The sequence below is a fragment of the Drosophila sulfurigaster genome, chromosome 3, assembly GCF_023558435.1.
Source record: "Drosophila sulfurigaster albostrigata strain 15112-1811.04 chromosome 3, ASM2355843v2, whole genome shotgun sequence".
Lineage (NCBI taxonomy): Eukaryota > Metazoa > Arthropoda > Insecta > Diptera > Drosophilidae > Drosophila > Drosophila sulfurigaster.
Genome location: NC_084883.1, coordinates 18,418,175 through 18,438,116, shown reverse-complemented (window position 1 = coordinate 18,438,116; position 19,942 = coordinate 18,418,175). Strand labels below are relative to the sequence as shown.

Sequence of the window (19,942 nt, the reverse complement as noted above, 5' to 3'; positions counted from 1 at the left end):
ATATCTATATTTTAGGATTCAGAGGCGCGTGCGACTGCCTGTTATACTTATTTTTTAAAGGCATGAAGTCATTCAACCCTCATATACTCTGGAAACCCGGTTTCTTAAATCTATTGATAAATTCCAAATCACAACGAGTTTTTATAATTTTGTTGTATCGTTTATTGTGTCAATTAAATTCACGAGAATTTCTGATCGAGTACATGAATCATTCGTTAAAATTTGAAAATACTTAAAATGAGACTATTACTAAATTCGAGTATATTTGAATGATTATGTTTAATAGTAATATATATATATATATATAAATATCATAATATATCATTTTTTTTAACAAGTTAATCTTATTGCGAGAGAGCTACGTTATCGGCTATAACAATGCACTATTGTACAAATCGGTCTAATTCACTTGAATCCCTGTTCGAATGCCGAGGGTAAAGGAAATAACCTCTCTTTCCGGTGGACGCTCATTAAACTCACGCTTCATGATTTTTCTTGATAGAAGATCTTCGCTGGCTTCATTATATGCTATTGGGTCTATATCTTTATCGCTCAGATCGCGTTTATTTCTAGAGGTTTCACTCTCATCATCATCATCTAGCTCAAAAACATTGTTGTCTGTTGAAGCCAATTTGTTAATCTCTGTGAAGAATTGGCTTTTTGCGTCTCTTATGGTCCTATCATAGCCTGGATTACTTAAAGGCGGCAAGTACGTGTCAGGAATAGGAGTTGAACCCTTATATGTGTCAGGACAACGAGGATCTACAGACCCTGGGAAGCAATAAGAAGGTGTAGTATTAGGCCGCGATGTTGTCGTGACCAAGTTTTGGGAGCAGCGAGGATCAGACGATCCAGGATAACAGGGTGTACGAGTCGTTTTAGGTTGCTGTGGGCACCTAGGATCACTTGAACCAGGGTAACAATTGGGTCTAGACGTAGTTATTGATGGTCGAACTGTAGTTGGTGGAAGGTAAGTTACTGGCTTGCAATCGGGATCAGTGGATCCAGGGTAACAGCGTGGCTTCGAAGTTGTTCTTGGTACTTGAGGGCATCGAGGATCCGATGATCCCGGATAACAATTGGGTCTAGGTGTTGTTCTCGGTTGTTGTGGGCATCGAGGATCAGTTGAACCTGGATAGCAGTTTGGTCTAGAGGTAGTTATTGTTGGACGAATTGTAGTGCGGGGTGGGTAAGTAACTGATTCGCATTGGGGATCAGTAGACCCTGGGTAGCAGCGGGGTTTCGATGTAGTTGTGAGCACTTGGGGGCATCGAGGATCTGAAGATCCTCTGTAACAGTTTGGCGAAGAAGTAGTCTTCGGTTTTTGAGGGCACCTAGGGTCAGAAGATCCCTCAAAGCAATTAGGCTTCGCGGGAGTAATTTGGTTCCCGGGAATCTTGGTTGTTTTAATTGGTGGGAGATAAGTAGCCGGCTGACAATTTGGGTCACTTGAACCTTCGTAACACCCTGGTTTTCTAGTTGTTGGAACCTTGGGACATCTTGGATCTGGTGATCCAGGGTAACAATTTAAGCATGCAGGATTTTTGGATCCTGGATAGCATGCTGGCGTAGCAGTTGTCTTAGTTGTTGGGCACCGAGGATCGTTCGATCCTGGATAGCAATTAGGTGATGGTGTCGTGTTAGGTTGCTGTGGGCAACGTGGGTCAGTTGAACCAGGATAGCATCTTGTCTTTGATGTAGTTATCGAAGGTCGAATTGTAGTAGGGGGCTGAGAAGTAGAAGTTCTCGGTTCCTGGGGGCATCGAGGATCAGACGATCCAGGATAGCATCTTGGTTTCGGTGTAGTTATTGGAGGACGAATTGTAGTAGGGGGTTGATAAGTTGTAGTTCTCGGTTGCTGGGGGCACCGAGGATCAGACGATCCAGGGTAGCAGTTAGGACCGGGTGTTGTTCTTGGTTGTTGCGGACAGCGAGGATCAGTGGAGCCAAGATAGCAGTTTGGCTTAGATGTTGTCTTTGGCTGTTGAGGGCACCTCGAATCAGTTGATCCTGGATAGCAGTTGGGCTTCGACGTAGTTATCGAAGGACGAACTGTGGTCGGAGGAAGATACGTAGCTGGTTGGCAATCGGGATCAGTAGATCCCGGATAACAGCGGGGCCTTGTAGTAGTTCTTGTTTCCTGAGGACAACGAGGATCCGCAGATCCTGGATAGCATCTTGGTTTTGGTGTAGTTATCGGAGGTCGAATTGTAATAGGCGGTTGATAAGTTGTAGTTCTCGGTTGCTGGGGGCACCGAGGATCAGACGATCCAGGGTAGCAGTTAGGACCGGGTGTCGTTCTTGGTTGTTGCGGACAGCGAGGATCAGTGGAGCCAGGATAACAGTTTGGCTTAGATGTTGTCTTCGGCTGTTGGGGGCATCTTGCATCAGTGGATCCTGGATAACAGTTTGGCCTAGAGGTTGTTATTGAAGGGCGAACTGTGGTCGGAGGAAGATATGTAGCTGGTTGACAATCGGGATTTGTAGATCCTGGGTAACAGCTGGGTCTTGTAGAAGTTCTTGGTTCCTGAGGACACCGAGGATCCGCAGATCCTGGATAGCATCTTGGTTTAGATGTAGTTATCGGAGGTCGAATTGTAGTCCGCGGTGGATAAGTGGTTTGCTCACAGTCGGGATCGTTAGATCCGGGGTAGCAACGTGGTTTTGATGTAGTTTTGGGTTCTTGGGGGCATCGAGGATCTGAAGATCCTCTGTAGCAGTTTGGTGAAGCCGTTGTCTTCGGTTTTTGCGGACATCTAGGGTCAGTAGATCCAGCCAAACAATTAGGTTTTGAGGGAGTAACTTGGTTACCCGGAATCTTAGTTGTTTTAATTGGCGGGAGGTATGTCGCCGGTTGACAATTTGGATCACGTGAGCCTTCGTAGCATCCAGCTTTCCTGGTTGTTGGAACCTTTGGGCATCTTGGATCTGGGGATCCCGGGAAACAATTCAAACATTCGGGATCTTTTGATCCTGGATAGCATGCAGGCTTAACAGTTGCCTTAGTTGTTGGTTTCGGTGTAGTCCTTGGTTCCTGAGGGCATCTAGGATCCGACGATCCCGGATAACAGTTGGGACGAGGTGTTGTTCTAGGCTGTTGCGGACAACGAGGATCAGTGGATCCAGAATAACAGTTTGGCTTAGATGTTGTCTTCGGTTGTTGTGGGCATCTTGTATCTGTTGAACCCGGATAACAATTTGGCCTGGAAGTTGTTATCGAAGGGCGAACTGTGGTTGGTGGAAGATATGTGGCTGGTTGGCAATCGGGATCTGTCGATCCAGGGTAACAGCGGGGCTTCGATGTAGTTCTTGGTTCCTGAGGGCATCGTGGATCCGACGAACCAGGATAACAGTTCGGCTTAGCTGTCGTCTTAGGTTGCTGCGGACAACGAGGATCTGTAGATCCAGGATAACAATTTGGCTTAGATGTTGTCTTAGGTTGTTGTGGGCATCTTGTATCTGTTGAACCTGGATAACAATTTGGCCTAGAGGTTGTTATCGAAGGGCGAACCGTGGTCGGTGGAGGATTTGTAGCTGGTTGACAATCGGGATCTGTAGATCCAGGGTAACAACGAGGCTTTGATGTAGTTCTTGGTTCCTGAGGGCATCGCGGATCCGATGAACCAGGATAACAGTTCGGCTTAGCTGTCGTCTTAGGTTGCTGCGGACAACGAGGATCTGTAGATCCAGGATAACAGTTTGGCTTAGATGTCGTTCTAGGTTGTTGTGGACAACGGGGATCAGTAGATCCAGGATAACAGTTTGGTTTGGAAGTTGTTTTTGGTATTTGAGGGCATCTTGCATCAGTTGAACCTGGATAACAATTTGGCTTTGGTGTAGTTATCGAAGGGCGAACTGTGGTTGGTGGAAGATATGTAGCTGGTTGGCAATCGGGATCTGTCGATCCAGGATAACAGCGGGGCTTTGATGTAGTTCTTGGTTCCTGAGGGCATCGCGGATCCAATGAACCAGGATAACAGCTCGGCTTAGCTGTCGTCTTAGGTTGCTGCGGACAACGAGGATCTGTGGATCCAGGATAACAGTTTGGCTTAGCTGTCGTCTTCGGTTGTTGGGGACATCTTGCGTCAGTTGAACCTGGATAACAATTTGGCCTAGATGTGGTTATCGAAGGGCGAACTGTGGTCGGAGGAAGATATGTAGCTGGTTGGCAATCGGGATCTGCAGATCCTGGGTAACAGCTGGGTCTTGTAGTAGTTCTTGGTTCCTGAGGACACCGAGGATCCGCAGATCCTGGATAGCATCTTGGTTTAGATGTAGTTATCGGAGGTCGAATTGTAGTCCGCGGTGGATAAGTGGTTTGCTCACAGTCGGGATCGTTAGATCCGGGGTAGCAACGTGGTTTTGATGTAGTTTTGGGTTCTTGGGGGCATCGAGGATCTGAAGATCCTCTGTAGCAGTTTGGTGAAGCCGTTGTCTTCGGTTTTTGTGGACATCTAGGGTCAGTAGATCCAGCCAAACAATTAGGTTTTGAGGGAGTAACTTGGTTACCCGGAATCTTAGTTGTTTTAATTGGCGGGAGGTATGTCGCCGGTTGACAATTTGGATCACGTGAACCTTCGTAGCATCCAGCTTTCCTGGTTGTTGGAACCTTTGGGCATCTTGGATCTGGGGATCCCGGGAAACAATTCAAACATTCGGGATCTTTTGATCCTGGATAGCATGCAGGCTTAACAGTTGCCTTAGTTGTTGGTTTCGGTGTAGTCCTTGGTTCCTGAGGGCATCTAGGATCCGACGAACCCGGATAACAGTTGGGACGAGGTGTTGTTCTAGGCTGTTGCGGACAACGAGGATCAGTGGATCCAGAATAACAGTCTGGCTTAGATGTTGTCTTCGGTTGTTGTGGGCATCTTGTATCTGTTGAACCTGGATAACAATTTGGCCTGGAAGTTGTTATCGAAGGGCGAACTGTGGTTGGTGGAAGATATGTGGCTGGTTGGCAATCGGGATCTGTCGATCCAGGGTAACAGCGGGGCTTCGATGTAGTTCTTGGTTCCTGAGGGCATCGTGGATCCGATGAACCAGGATAACAGTTCGGCTTAGCTGTCGTCTTAGGTTGCTGCGGACAACGAGGATCTGTAGATCCAGGATAACAGTTTGGCTTAGATGTTGTCTTTGGTTGTTGTGGGCATCTTGTATCTGTTGAACCTGGATAACAATTTGGCTTGGAAGTTGTTATCGAAGGGCGAACTGTGGTTGGTGGAAGATATGTGGCTGGTTGGCAATCGGGATCTGTCGATCCAGGGTAACAGCGGGGCTTCGATGTAGTTCTTGGTTCCTGAGGGCATCGTGGATCCGACGAACCAGGATAACAGTTCGGCTTAGCTGTCGTCTTAGGTTGCTGCGGACAACGAGGATCTGTAGATCCAGGATAACAGTTTGGCTTAGATGTCGTTCTAGGTTGCTGCGGACAACGAGGATCTGTGGATCCAGGATAACAGTTTGGCTTAGATGTCGTCTTAGGTTGTTGTGGACAACGGGGATCAGTAGATCCTGGATAACAGTTTGGTTTGGAAGTTGTTTTTGGTATTTGAGGGCATCTTGCATCAGTTGAACCTGGATAACATTTTGGCCTAGATGTTGTAATCGATGGGCGAACTGTAGTTGGTGGAAGATATGTAGCTGGTTGGCAATCGGGATCTGTCGATCCAGGGTAACAGCTGGGCCTTGTAGTAGTTCTTGGCTTCTGTGGGCATCGCGGATCTGAGGAACCTGGATAACAATTGGGAGCAGCTGTAGTTTTAGGCTCTTGCGGGCAGCGAAGATCAGTTGAACCAGGATAACACCTTGGTTTTGTCGTAGTTATTTGTGGGCGAGTTGTAGTTCTGGGTTCCTGAGGGCATCGAGAATCACTGGACCCAGGGTAGCACTTTGGTGGAATTGTTGTCTTTGGTTGCTGTGGGCATCTAGAATCAGTCGAGCCTGGATAACAGTTAGGCAATGGCGTTGTTTTCGGCTTTTGCGGACATCTGCGGTCAGTAGATCCATCGAAACAATTAGGCTTTGAAGGAGTAATTTGGCTTCCCGGAATCTTAGTGGTTTTGATAGGGGGAAGATAAGTGGCAGGCTGACAATTTGGATCACTGGAACCTTCGTAACATCCAGGCTTTCTGGTTGTTGCAACCTTTGGGCATCTTGGATCTGGTGATCCAGGGTAACAATTTAAGCATGCAGGATCTTTCGATCCTGGATAGCAGATTGGAGTAGATGTCGTTTTAGATTGTTGTGGACAACGAGAATCTGTCGATCCTGGATAACACTTGGGGGTAGACGTTGTCTTGGGTTGTTGTGGACAACGTGGATTAGGGGATCCTGGATAACAAATGGGAGTAGTAGTCGTCTTAGGTGTAACTGTAGGTCGTGATGTAGTCGAAGGTAGAGTTGTAGCCGGTTGACAATCAGGATCCGTTGATCCAGGGAAGCAGCGAGGTTTTGTTGTAGTTCTAGGTTGCTGGGGGCACCTTCGATCAGTCGATCCTGGATAGCAGATGGGAGCAGATGTTGTCTTAGGTTGTTGTGGACAACGAGGATTAGGCGACCCTGGATAACAAATGGGAGCAGAAGTTGTTTTAGGTTGTTGCGGGCAGCGTACATCGGTTGAGCCAGGATAGCACTGAGGCTTTACTGGTGTTACTGAAGGTCGCGCTGTAGTCGGGGGTAAATAAGTGGCTGGTTGACAATCACGATCTGTTGATCCAGGGAAGCAGCGGGGCTTCGATGTAGTTCTAGGTTGCTGAGGGCACCTTCGATCAGTTGATCCTGGATAACAGTTGGGAGCAGAAGTCGTCTTAGCTTGTTGTGGACAACGAGGATTAGGCGATCCTGGATAACAAATGGGTGTGGAAGTCGTCTTAGGGGTTACTGTAGGTCGTGATGTAGTTGGTGGCAATGTAGTTCTAGGTTGCTGAGGGCACCTTCGATCAGTTGATCCTGGATAACAGTTGGGAGCAGACGTCGTCTTGGGTTGTTGTGGACAACGAGGATTAGGTGATCCTGGATAACAAATGGGAGCGGAAGTAGTTTTAGGTTGCTGCGGGCAGCGAGCATCGGTTGAGCCAGGATAGCACTGAGGCTTAGCTGGTGTTACTGGAGGTCTGGCTGTAGTCGGGGGTAAATAAGTGGCTGGCTGGCAATGAGGATCTGTTGATCCAGGGAAGCAGCGAGGTGTTGATGTAGTTCTGGGTGATTGTGGGCACCTCCGATCTGTTGATCCTGGGTAGCAGTTGGGAGCAACCGTTGTCCTTGGCTCTTGTGGGCAACGAGAATCAGTTGAACCAGGATAGCAGCGCGGCGTTTTATTAGTAGGCAATGTTGGCACAGTTGTTGGTATATGGCCACCACACTTGTAGTCTCTATCGCAAGAGCCATTGCATAGTTCGATATCACATTTAAGATAAACTTGAGATCTGTCTGGAAATTTAAATGCTTTCAATGTATTATAATAAGTTAAAGTTTGACCAGGAATGGACTCAAATCTTTTCCATTCTCCAAATATTTTTTCCTTAATTGAGCATCCGTTTTTATCGGAAAGCTGTAATTTGTTTGTAGTGCGTGCATCAAACTCTGGATCATCGGAGGCATAGCATTGTAGGATGTTGATGTCCCACGATTGCACCGATTGCTTAACATTTATGGTGAAAGTAATATCTGTGCCAAGTTTCAATGTGTAATTTATAGGCTTAATATTTGGTGGTATTCCTGTTCCTATTTCCATCCAACATTGAACTGGGCCACTTGGGGTTTCAACTGATATCACTTCTAACATATCCACAACGAATGGTCTGAAATAAACCGTTTTTTCCTGTTCATCACTGCGACTACATGTTATTTTGCGAGCTGTGTCCCAACTTTCTTGAATATCTTCATCGTTCTGAATGATCAGAATATTATCAACAGATGCACACAGCGAACAGGACGGCTTGCTACCGCAACCATCGAAGGGCACCTTGAATACATATCTCTGTTCGTTACTTCCACCGCTCACATATCTGAGGAAAATCATAACTTTTATTCTGAGAAAATTACCTTGAAAAGAGAACATACCTGCACTTGGGATCGTTGTAGTATCCCTGACTGTAAATAACTCCATTGAATACCTCGGCAAATTCAACCTCTACTATCATGCCATTCGATGTATCACATTTGACTTCGATTTTATCTATGTTACCATCGATGGAAGAGGTTTTGCGAGATACTCTGGGAAACGAAAGTGCCACCTCGGCTGGGCTGACTTCGTTATTAGCAAAATCATCATCATTTCGTAGATCTACCCCGTTCGCAATGACCTTTAAAAGCAATAAACTATTAGCTCAAATTGATTAGGCATCTCCATGCGAAATCCATACCAAAAGTTGAGTCAAGAGTATAATATGGCCAGCTCGGACCATGTTTAGTGTATTGCGGCTCAATCAAAACCTGTTGTAAATGAAAATTGAATATTAAAATGCAGATACAATATTAATAGAAATGGAAATTGTATTTCTATTATTCAACATGTAAAGCGCGCATCTGCTTTGAAGTATTTTCTATAACAAGAAAATAGTTAGAACGCTTGTCCAAACTGTTGACAAATAACATTCGTCACTCGATTTTGGAATTGAATTTCTATTTTGGGACACATTGATCATATATTGACAGTTGTTCATGTGAATTATTTCAGATGGTATTTGATAACCAGTTCTGAAAATGTTTCCAACCGGTTCAAAATTACAATTAGTCAAAATTTGTTGTAAAACAGTTATAATAAAACAAGCAAACATGCTGCAGTTGGGTGTAATCAACAGTCTCATACCCTGTCTCATAGTAGATCGCATAAATTGGTTGGATTACTCACTCTAATAATTTTGATTCTTAATTAGAATAATTGTTTGCCAAAAGTCAAGGCTATATTTATTTCTGAAATTTATTGTTGAAATCCATACTCAATATTATGCAACCGAGGAAGAAGAATGGAATAGCACTTAATCAATTTTCAAAATGTCAAAGTTGTCTTTTCTTTTGTGTTTTGTTAAGCAAATGAGACTCTCTTTTACACTTCCGATGATAACAGGGTATACAGAGCTAGCCAGTTAGCAATTAGTGTGTTATAGCCGGCAGAAAGAGGGACAGTAAAAAAACACTATGTTTATCCAAACGTCAAATGATCGGACAGCTTATTTATACGGACGCCGAAAGTTGAAGATGATATGCACAGCTTCCACATTTCGAGTGGATGTTGTGAATAGTATTCATTCATAGATGTTTATTCAATTCGATGCGATGCGGATCGAGTCGAGTTGTAAAAGCAACGGGGGCGACCTTGAACATTTTGGAATCCCTAAATTATTATTTCTTTTGGCTTATGGCTATTGTTGATATGTTAAATTATTAATGCGCAATTTGTGCATATTGTATGATCATCGGCGTGGGGCGTATGAATGTCGTACACACTTGTACCAGTATTTGTGTTGTACTCATTTTGCATTCGAATTTCGAATGTTCAGTATAGTTATATTTAATTCAACATTTAAAATTTTGAAATATTGACTGGTTTCATTGTATCTTTTTTCACTTTCGCATGCAGCATTTACTTGTATTCATTATATTCTTTTTTATTTGTTGTTTGTTGTTTGCATTGTTTTTTGCGTTGTTTCGTTAGCAGCAGCAAAAGTCACCGGTGCAATTCGGCGTTAATTGAAATTCGTTTTATCTTACTGGGAATATAGAATTGAAGTATGTACGAGAGTATGTGTGGGGGGATAATAAACAGGTAATGTTGGGTGTTCTCATGCCAACTCAGCTTGGATGAGCATTCATAAATTAACGAGACAAATGAAAGTGATATTGCTGAACTTGTTAAATATGCTAATAAATTGACACTGATGTATTTATAAACTAAGACACAGTCCTGGTCAAAATGTCGGTACCGTTAATCTCGTTAATGTCAGCAAGTAGCAAAACTTAAGCATCCGCATCTATCACCCAACTGGAACGGATCGGAACGGAACGGAATTGATTAGATCTCTCACTCTCGGCTATCTTAGCACATCTTTAGCATCTTGACTACCTTTGAGTCGTCATACCCGTGGGCAAGAGCGCGAGAAAAAAAAAAACAGATTTTATTGACTGGTTACAAAATGAGATAAATAATAACTTGGACATTGATGATCTTGCCGTGAACTTTTGCCATTTGGGCGCATCACACATAGGCGTCTCTATTCATCTGTGTATTCGTGTTCATATTCGAATACGTATTCGTATTTGTATTCGTATTCGTATTCGTCATGGCAAACAGGTGATTACCCAACAGGCTTGACGCCGCCACAGCCACGCATTGTGTACATATTATAAAGTCTGAATACAAACAGATCTGAGATGGATACTATAGTGTATAGTGTATAATCTGCAACTAACATAGCACCCACCTTTCAGTGGGCCATCTCGCTGGGTGTGGACTGTGGACACTGCATTGTGTGGATTGCAAGTGGACAGTAGACATCAATGAAGCAAAGTGTTGTAGTGTGGAGTGCATTAGTCCAACTAATTATGCAGAGTCATAATTGTGGGGTAATTATATTTGATATATGCTATAGTTCATTCGATAATAATGTCAAGATGAATTCGAGTATATCCGGCAATTTTGATGGAATTGATTGCTTGATTCGCACAACACGCAAATTAACCATAATATTCATTTTTCACTAATCTCCTCACACACACACACACACACACGAAACTCTATCCAACTCCAATGTTTAACTTAGTATTTAAATCTCTTGTTCGCGAATCAACCGATAAAACATACAATACGTTGCCCAATAATAACCGACTTTTAATAAATTTATTCGCTTAGGTTTTTTTTTCGATTTGGTTGTTTGTTTGTCTCTTTTTTGTTGATTCGGTCTGTGGAAAAAGTTATTAACATTTTTGCGAAAAATAGGTGTCAATTTGAAAGGTCCCCGCATATTTAATAATTAAGTCTTTCTTTTGCAATCAAATTAATGGCATTAAATTACACACAAGTATAAGGTAATGTAAATAGGGTATCTGTGTGTCGACCTCATCCTCAGATTACATTAGTTCAGTAGAGTAGCAGTTGCCGTTGGAGTCTAGGGCAACAAATGTCGAGTAAGTGGGGCAGACTTTTTGTGTGTCTCGCGCCAAAGATTGGCCAATGTTTATTCACCTCGGATTATTGGATTGGATTGCCGCAATAGCCGCAATCCGCAACATTTGGCTTGGCAATTTATTGCACGATATTTGACACCCACAAGGGATTTCTTCATTAGTGAGGAAGGCATTCTCATCCTCCCTCAATTACCTGTTCAAAACCTTGTCGGCTTAACGAGTTGTCTTGATTGGTGTTGAGCTCTTTGCGGCATTAATGCGGTTTGATCACTTTTAATTCGGCCTTGCTTATGCGGTTACATGCCTAATGCGTTGCCTAATCTATAATTAAATCTACCATTTGACTTAACAAATTATCCATAATTCATTAAATAAACTTTGCCAAATGTACTTAGAGATTAAAGATGTAATTATGTTCGGACTATGTTAAGTCGTGATCAGCATTAAAATATAATTCTTTGTTCTTCATTGTTTATTCGCAATTCAGAATTGAAATCGAATTTAATTGATTGATATTTTTGTTTGTTTTGAATATTTTGTCATTCGGAGCGTTGAAGAAAATGTTAATAATATGCTAATAGTTCTATTAAAATTAAATAATTCACACATCAGGTTTTTTCGTATGCCGCTAAAGCCGAAAGCGCTTAAATTTTAATTTCTTTTTAAGAATATTCGCAACGCATAAGCACTTTCAATTCACTTTCAATTCAAATTCACTTTCGTCGAGAATCCCCAAAAATTTCACTTTTACTTGATTTCCAAAAATAGGTTAAACCTTTCCAGCACACACAAAAGCGAAAGAAACGAGATAACAAAACATATGCAATGCATTATTCTGGACAATGATGAAATCCGTTAGGAGATGGCCTTTTGAATTTCGAATTGAAATGAATGCACTTGATCGAAAAGTAAGTAAACTTACTGGAATTGTCGAGTGGTCGGCGCTTTAAAAATATGAGTTAGGTTGGATCGCCGGCTGGTTAAGAGTTCGCTGTCGCACTAAGCTTCGAGAAGACGCGTCTTCGTTTTTATACACACACGTAGCATGTTTTAACTAAATTCGTTTGGAACAACACTGCTTTCAAAATCCAAAGGCGCAGTCAGTGCAAAAACAACAACAACAACAGCATCAGCAGCCGCTGTCGCAGCAGCAGCGACGTCGGCAGCGACGACATCAACTTCGGGCGAAAGAGCAGCAGCTAAAACAGCAGCACGGCCGGCCACAAAAGAGTTATTTACTTTACAATTTTTGTTTTTTTATTTTTGTTATTTTTTTGAATACTCGCGAGACCTGATCAAGCAGTTATATTAATTTGTGCAGTGTTGAACAATGCGACAACAAACTCTGTGCCAATTGCATTGTAAACAAATGTGGCAAGATTCCAGATACTTTTCAATTGCACCTCGTCCAAGCCCACAATGAATACGCTCCCCAAATGCTCAGCTGTCGAGTATTTACACTGCGATGTGCATCACCTTCTCCCAAACCAAATACAATCTGCAGCTCGTCCTTTTAAGGATTGCTTTCTATTACGTGATGTAATATTCAGGTTTCGTCTTAGAAATATCCGAATATATTCGTTTTTTAAATGTCGCTGGCTGGGTTAACATTCCAGCTCAGCTGTTGTAAAATTTAATATTTCAAATGGCAATAAAATTATATTTATTTCAAATGCTCAACTTTGTTTATTTGTTCAGCATTGTTCCAGGTTTAATTTAATTTATTCTACCGCTACTTGCGTCATACAAAACATGAGATAATTCTTAAATCTTTTTGAATGAAATTATATTTATTCTTTGCTAGTTATGTTTGTGAATTGACATTTTTAGCTAATTTCTTTCGTTTATCAAAAATCGTTACTTTAGAACTATGACCATTGCCATTTTGTTATTCACTTTCAGTATTAATGCTCTTGACAAAAAACATTTTTAGCTAATTTCTTTCTTTTATCAGAAAGCTTTAATACTGAACTCGAGCATTTGACATTTTGTCATTCACTTTGAGGATTAATTCTGTTTAGAAAAAAACAGCTTTGCTTAAATACGTTTTCGTAAAATGCGAAATAAAACTGAATAAATATGTTATTATCAGCTAAGTGCTAAATATGTTAGCTAATCAACTTTCAGGTTTTCTGTTCATATTTTATGACCTTTTTTAGAAATCTTTTATTACAAATTAGCTACTTCTATAACCCCGAAACTCCCTTCGAAATGTTTTGGGATGATCCCTAAATCTTATTCTTATTTTCTTCCTGTACACATTCAATTAATCATATTAAATAATAATAAATGACTACTATTAAAAGAGTAAAATATTAAGTATTACAATTTGTAAGTTTTCCATGTGACCAATGACCTTTTCAAAGTTTAATTAATTACAAGTGCCATTCATAGGGTGTTGGATGTTCGTCGAGCTGCTGCGTTTATTATGTTATGCATTTTTATATTTATGCGCAAGTCAGTCGCGTGAGCCGAACTTACTCGCTGTCCGCTGCACTGCGTCTTCTTCATCTTGACCCGGTCCCAGGTGCTGCAACAGCAACAGCAACGACAGCAGCGAGAAGGCGACGCGATGCGGCGACAACTTCAGCTGAAAGATCCGCAACGTCAAATTCAAATGGCTAACACCTCTGTATGTATTTTAGGGCCGAAATGCCAAAATCCGTCATTGTCGTAACTGAAATCGTGGCCAGCTTCGACATCGACAGCGACATCGACATCGACTTCAACGCTGAGCTGGTCATGCAACTACGCGAGTACTCGTATTTGTACTCACACTTGTACTACAGTCATTGCGCGCCGATCATCCCGAACAGGTATTAATACCTACATACATATAGTAGTAGTATACTATAGTATAGTCGAAGTCAGAGTTGGATTTTTTGGGTGCCCAGCGTCCGCTTCGTGCTGGTGACAGACGCCAAGCGGTCATGGCGACGACGACGGCGAATTGCTATGTGTGCTATGTCTTTGCTCATACTTAGTTATGTCCGCTGACGCTGGAGGGACGTATAAAAAACAACACACACACTAGCACACACAGACAGTGAAGTAGAAAAAAAAACACACACACCTATAGCCTAGAGACATGCTTGTACTATTTACATATGTATGAAAATGTGTGTGCAAATATTCAATTATACATATTAACATATACTTAATTATTGTCTATCATTATTTCTTGTGCCCCTTTGGTTAGTTTATAACTAGTCAAAAAAGTTCAAAAATAATAAAATAACTCGCAAAACTACGCCTAGTGTCAAAGTATTTCTATTTTTCAATACTCACTTTTGAGGCCATGGAGTTTTGCATTCATGTCAACAAGAAAAAAACAACTTACTACTTCAAAACTCTAAGCACACAAAAGGGACATTGATTGACAACCGAGAATACTTCCAATAACGCATTGCGTCATCATCGGATGATTCCTGGGAGAACAAGTCGCAAGTGAGCTCGACCTCAAAGTGAGCGACACAACTGCACAAAAGTCTGTGAAGCCACAATCTTCGATCTGTAAGAACTGTAGCCAATTAACGATATTATCGGAAAATATTAAAATACAAATAAAAATATTATCTTATTTATCATAAATATGAAATACAAGATTTAACTATATTTCGCACATAAAGAACGTCGCTAATGAGCTTATTGAACTTAAAATCTTTTTGAAGGTTAAATAATATATTTATTGGAATTGGAATTGAGAATTGACAATTGATTATACACTTAATTACAAAACATTTCATTACATTTTTAACTTCACAATATATATTCATATATTCACATTTAATATACACATATTGAAATAAAAGCCATTTAACAACTACCTTCATAAATAAATAAGTGTATTGTAGCTTTTCGATTTAAGCATGTATTATCTAGAATATAATAAAAGCAACTCTTAAAGAAAATAAGGAAATTTCATACCTGACAAAAACTATTAAAAACTTGATGTCTTTTGAAGTTAAATTTGCGAATATATCAATTGCGACACACACTCCAATATTTTGGGTCTTTTCTTCTCATAGAGATAAACGGACGGACGGACGGACGGACGTATAGACGCACGAAGATTTAACTTGATGGGCTGGGCAACACAACTTATGTGCTGATACTGATCAGCATCTGTACATTTGTATAAAATGTATAATTGCATATGGTCGGAAATGCCGTCTTCTGCTAGTCATGCCATTTTTTGGCCATTCCGAATGGGCGAAGGTTGTGCATATAATTTATTTTTATTTTTGCACCTTCGATATGTCAGCAAAAAGATTTTATATACCTTGTAAATTCAAAGTTTAATGAACAAATGGTTTTTATGCTTATCTTTTCATTAGTAATAATAATATTTGTAAGAAAAAAGCTTTGCATTATAATGAACAACATTAATTTGGATGGAAAATAAGGCTTTTGATGGATTGATATGACTGCTAATGTAAACAATGAAATACCATGAAACAAAAAGTAATCAAAAAGGTTTTGCCTTTATGCTGCAGTCGAAAATACTGGTTTCTCAGTATTTTGTAGGTAGAACACAAAAGTATGCAACACTTTTCTAGAAAACCGTTTCGCGTAGCTCTGCAGCGAATTGAAAATATTGTAGCATACTTTGAGGAGTAAAATTTAATTAGGACCATTATTAAACGAAGATAAACAATTTTATTATTTAAATTTAATGTTTTTGCTAATTTGAGATTCATTGAAATTAAAATGTATAAATATTAATATCTGAATTCAAATTATATTTAAGAAACGCCATTGTGAATTGTGTAATCCTCACATTTTTACAAAAATTACTTTAGGGATGCGTTAGGACAAAAGCTTTTCACAGTGATTAAAGTGTTTTTCCACAAACAGTGTTGGCAAAGCTCGAAATTGTGTGGGCGTACATGAAATGTCGGTGAGGGGGAACCGAAGGAAAAATCAATACTGTCACAGCTGTTTCGTGTACAACAAGTGTAACGTCGCACACAACCGGAAAATATTGAAAATCGAAACTTAAATCGCGCACAAACTGCACAAAATATACAACAAATTGCCAATTAAAGCAGTATTAATTCGTATAAATAAAAACAAAGGTGTTAAACGACTTGAACTTGGGAGCACCTTAAATGATTATGTGGCATATGGTTGAGCAATAGAAGGAAATATTGAGTAATATGCCCAGCTCAAGACGTGCGATACTGGGACACATTATGTCTGGCCTATGCAGCAAAATGAATCGCACCAAGCCGGTGCCCGCGGATGTGATGGAGACGCCACTCAAGCGTTGTCTGACCACCTTCGACATTGCGCTACTGGGTAAGACAAGGATCTTGACGTGAGAGAACTAAAATATCAATTCAAGTGCGCGATTGCTTTCAGGTATTGGCCATATGGTAGGAGCGGGCATCTATGTGCTGACTGGCACTGTGGCCAAGGAAATGGCTGGTCCTGGCATCATCTTATCCTTTGTGCTAGCCGGATTTGTGTCTATGCTAGCGGCGTTGTGCTACGCGGAGTTTGGCACTCGGGTACCCAAGGCTGGCTCGGCTTATGTCTACACCTACATATCGATTGGTGAGTTTTGGGCCTTTGTCATTGGCTGGAACATACTGCTCGAACATATGCTGGGCGCTGCATCGGTGGCACGAGCCTGGAGTGGTTATGTGGACTCCATGCTGGGCGGCTGGATTGCCAATACGACGCTCTCGCTGATGGGCGGCATTCATGAACCCGGTCTAGCGCAATACCCCGATGTGTTGGCCTTCCTTGTGTGCATCATTTATGCTGCAGCTTTGGGCAGCGGTGTCAAGGCGACCGCGGTCTTCAATAGCATACTCACTCTGGTCAACATTGGCGTCATGATTGTGGTCATTAGCGTTGGCTTCTGGTATGCGGACGCCAACAATTGGTCCGAAGCGGAAGGAGGTTTCTTGCCCTATGGCTTTGGTGGCGTCATTGCGGGAGCTGCCACCTGTTTCTATGCCTTTGTGGGCTTCGATTCGATTGCCACGTCCGGCGAGGAGGCTAAAAATCCCTCGGTTTCCATACCCATTGCCACGGTGCTGTCCTTGTGCGTGGTAACACTGGGCTACATCCTTGTGAGCGCTGCCTTGACCTTGATGATACCCATCAGTGAGATTAATCCGGCAGCTTCGTTGCCCGAGGCCTTTGGTCAATTGCAACTGCCGTGGGCCAAGTACATTATCTCTATAGGCGCACTCTGTGGCATGACAACGACTCTACTGGGCTCCCTCTATGCGCTGCCCCGCTGCATGTATGCCATGGCCTCGGATGGGCTGCTCTTCAGCTGCTTTGGACGCATCAATACGAGCACTCAGGTGCCGCTGTTGAACCTCATCATCTCGGGATTGCTGAGTGCTGCATTGGCTTTGGTCTTTGATTTGGCCAAGCTGGTGGAGTTCATGTCGATTGGTACTCTGCTGGCCTACACAATTGTGTCGGCCAGCGTCATCATACTGCGCTATCGTCCGATTACACACCTGGGCAGTCCGAATCCGGTTTATGCGCCCGACACACCCGAGGATGAGAACGACGAGGATGCAGAGTCGCAGTCCAGCATTGACACCGCATCGCCCACAAGTGATCTCATCGAGGGAGCACTGGCTGGTCGCCTGAAGCCGCAGTTCCGCTGGCTGGAACCGCTCTTGGGACGCTTTGCACCTGGGTCTGTGGTCTCTGTGTGCGTGCTGCTCTTCATTGTGCTCAGCTTTGCCATCTGTTTGGAGCTGAAGGTGTCCTGGACGGAGTTGTACACTGGCACCTGGTGGGCTCTAATCGTCTATGGTTTCATCATCTTTGCGGCCAGCACTTGTGTTGCCATCATGGCCGTGCATAATCAGAATACGCGCGGCCTCAACTTTAAGGTACCGCTAGTTCCATTTGTTCCGGCCTTGGGCATCTTTTGCAACATTATGCTGATGGTGCATCTGGATGCCTTGACCTGGGTACGCTTCTTTGTTTGGGTATCGATTGGCATGGTCGTCTACTTCCTCTATGGCATACGACACAGCAAAGAGGGCGAAGTGTGCTCCTCCTATTCCATACTGATGACCTCCTCCGAGGCAGGTAAGCTCAATTGGGGTTCATTTAAGGGATCGCGCAGTTCGACAGCAGCCAAACACACTGTCCTGGAACGTTTCATGGGTCGCAGCAAGCTGGAGGATAAGAAACCTATTGTCGAGGAGGAGTACGACGAGGAGAATGCAGAGAGCCCACATTAGATGTGTTGCATCTGGGAGAAAAGCACAATGGTCTGTGAAGCAACAAGATTCTTGATTTATTCCTTTGTTATGCTTTATGATAAATCGAAAACATGTTGAAAACAAACCAAAAACAATTATGCAAGCTAGTGTCGAGTGGTCTCGACTGTGAGAAACCCGCTACCCATTTTCAAAGTGCGCCCTTTGAAACTGTTTATTCTTTCTCCGATCGTAATTAATCTCTCAGGAACCATTTAGATTACTGTAGGTATTCTGTATTCCAAATTGCATTGCAAAATGATATCGCTTTGAAATAATATGAAGTATTATCGTCAATTTTTAGTATCTCTAGCTCTGATGGATTCTGAGATTTTGTTTCCTTTCACGCTTTTGGGTAGCGGGCATAACAAATTGCTCGTTAGAAGAGAAGATATGTTACATATTATGATGTCAGAGTATACACAAATAACAGTAATTTATCGATGTATGTCTGTATGTCTATTCTGCCCATATACTACGTACAATGTCTATATACACTAGTGGATATCCCTGCCTCTAACGATTGTTAATAAAGTACCTCTCATTCCTATTAAACTCAACTAAACTGTAAACTGTAAACTGTCAAAGTGTCTACCTAAAGAAAATACATATACTTTCAACATCTCTTTTATTAATGTATGTATGTATGTATGTATGTATGTATTCTGTACATCAAATATTACATTAAATATTGCAAATTATTAAAGATGAATTGTTTGATATATATAGATATATTATATGTATACAATTAAATATTTATTGCAACAATACTACAAGTGCATGGTTTTATTTCTGGAACATTTGCTTGCCCTTAGCAGGTCAATACTTCCCCGATGTGTCATCGTTACTTTTCGAATAAGATCGCAGCATGACTAAAGAGAAGTCACATAAAAGAAGAAAAACACTCTTATCAAGTTAAATAAGATTAAAACGAAGATAAAGCAGCGAAGAGCAAGTCAGGTACTCTTCCGTATTCCAATATGGTTTTCTAAACTTTCGAACGAGCTTTGTAATCAGTGTAGTAACGGTTCAAACACACACAAACAAACACATAAACACACATACCGTCACTTATCATTCAAAATATTCGTGACTTTTTGCATGCGAGCGATTATACGAGTATCATACACTTTTGCATTTCATGCGAGAGTGTAACCATGTGACTGGCAAAAATAATTTGTGCATTTGGAATGTCGCGAATCGCGCGATTTCAAGAGAGTTGTCTATCTAACGAAATAAAGCTGCAGAGTAAAAGTTGGGCGGGAGGGAAAGAACGGAGATAAAGCGTCATCGTCAACAACAAACAAGTTCGAATTTCATGACGCAGCCGTGATGACGCATACAATGTGTAGAGAAGCATATTTACTCCAAGCATGTTCACGTGCTTGGACATACACACAAACATATGGATATTTATGTATGTATGTTTGAGTGCTTGTGCACTACTCGAGACAAGGCCTCGGATTGAGAGCATAAAGCAATCGTGCGAGAGCTTACGAGCTTGGCAACAACAAAAAATCTCTGCGGCTAGAATTTGCTCAAAGTCAAAACGAGTTCCCGACGGCGGCGGCGCT

The 19,942-nt window shown here is 41.9% G+C and overlaps 2 protein-coding genes across 2 annotated transcripts; one reads left to right on the top strand and one right to left on the bottom strand.

Annotated features, from left to right (window-relative positions):
- Positions 1–65: 65 nt before the first annotated feature.
- On the bottom strand, positions 66–12,149 carry LOC133840822 (mucin-2). The gene is made up of 4 exons (XM_062272911.1): positions 12,045–12,149; positions 8,364–8,432; positions 8,062–8,303; positions 66–8,006 (listed from the first exon to the last, which is right to left on the bottom strand). The coding sequence occupies exons 2-4, from the start codon at positions 8,403–8,405 to the stop codon at positions 401–403; spliced, it is 7,890 nt and encodes a 2,629-aa protein (XP_062128895.1). The 5' UTR covers positions 8,406–8,432; positions 12,045–12,149; the 3' UTR covers positions 66–400.
- LOC133840823 (cationic amino acid transporter 4) lies at positions 11,668–19,141 on the top strand. The gene is made up of 3 exons (XM_062272913.1): positions 11,668–12,032; positions 15,982–16,425; positions 16,489–19,141. The coding sequence occupies exons 2-3, from the start codon at positions 16,284–16,286 to the stop codon at positions 18,348–18,350; spliced, it is 2,004 nt and encodes a 667-aa protein (XP_062128897.1). The 5' UTR covers positions 11,668–12,032; positions 15,982–16,283; the 3' UTR covers positions 18,351–19,141.
- The last annotated feature ends 801 nt before the right edge of the window (positions 19,142–19,942 follow it).

Bases quoted from the DNA above. Each gene is read 5' to 3' on its own strand.
- LOC133840822 (XM_062272911.1), bottom strand. From the start codon at position 8,405: ATGGTCCGAGCTGGCCATATTATACTCTTGACTCAACTTTTG. The intron at 8,304-8,363 runs GTATGGATTTCG...TTGCTTTTAAAG, and splicing joins TACTCTTGACTCAACTTTTG to GTCATTGCGAACGGGGTAGA. The intron at 8,007-8,061 runs GTATGTTCTCTT...GATTTTCCTCAG, and splicing joins TACAACGATCCCAAGTGCAG to ATATGTGAGCGGTGGAAGTA.
- LOC133840823 (XM_062272913.1), top strand. From the start codon at position 16,284: ATGCCCAGCTCAAGACGTGCGATACTGGGACACATTATGTCTGGCCTA. The intron at 16,426-16,488 runs GTAAGACAAGGA...GATTGCTTTCAG, and splicing joins CTTCGACATTGCGCTACTGG to GTATTGGCCATATGGTAGGA.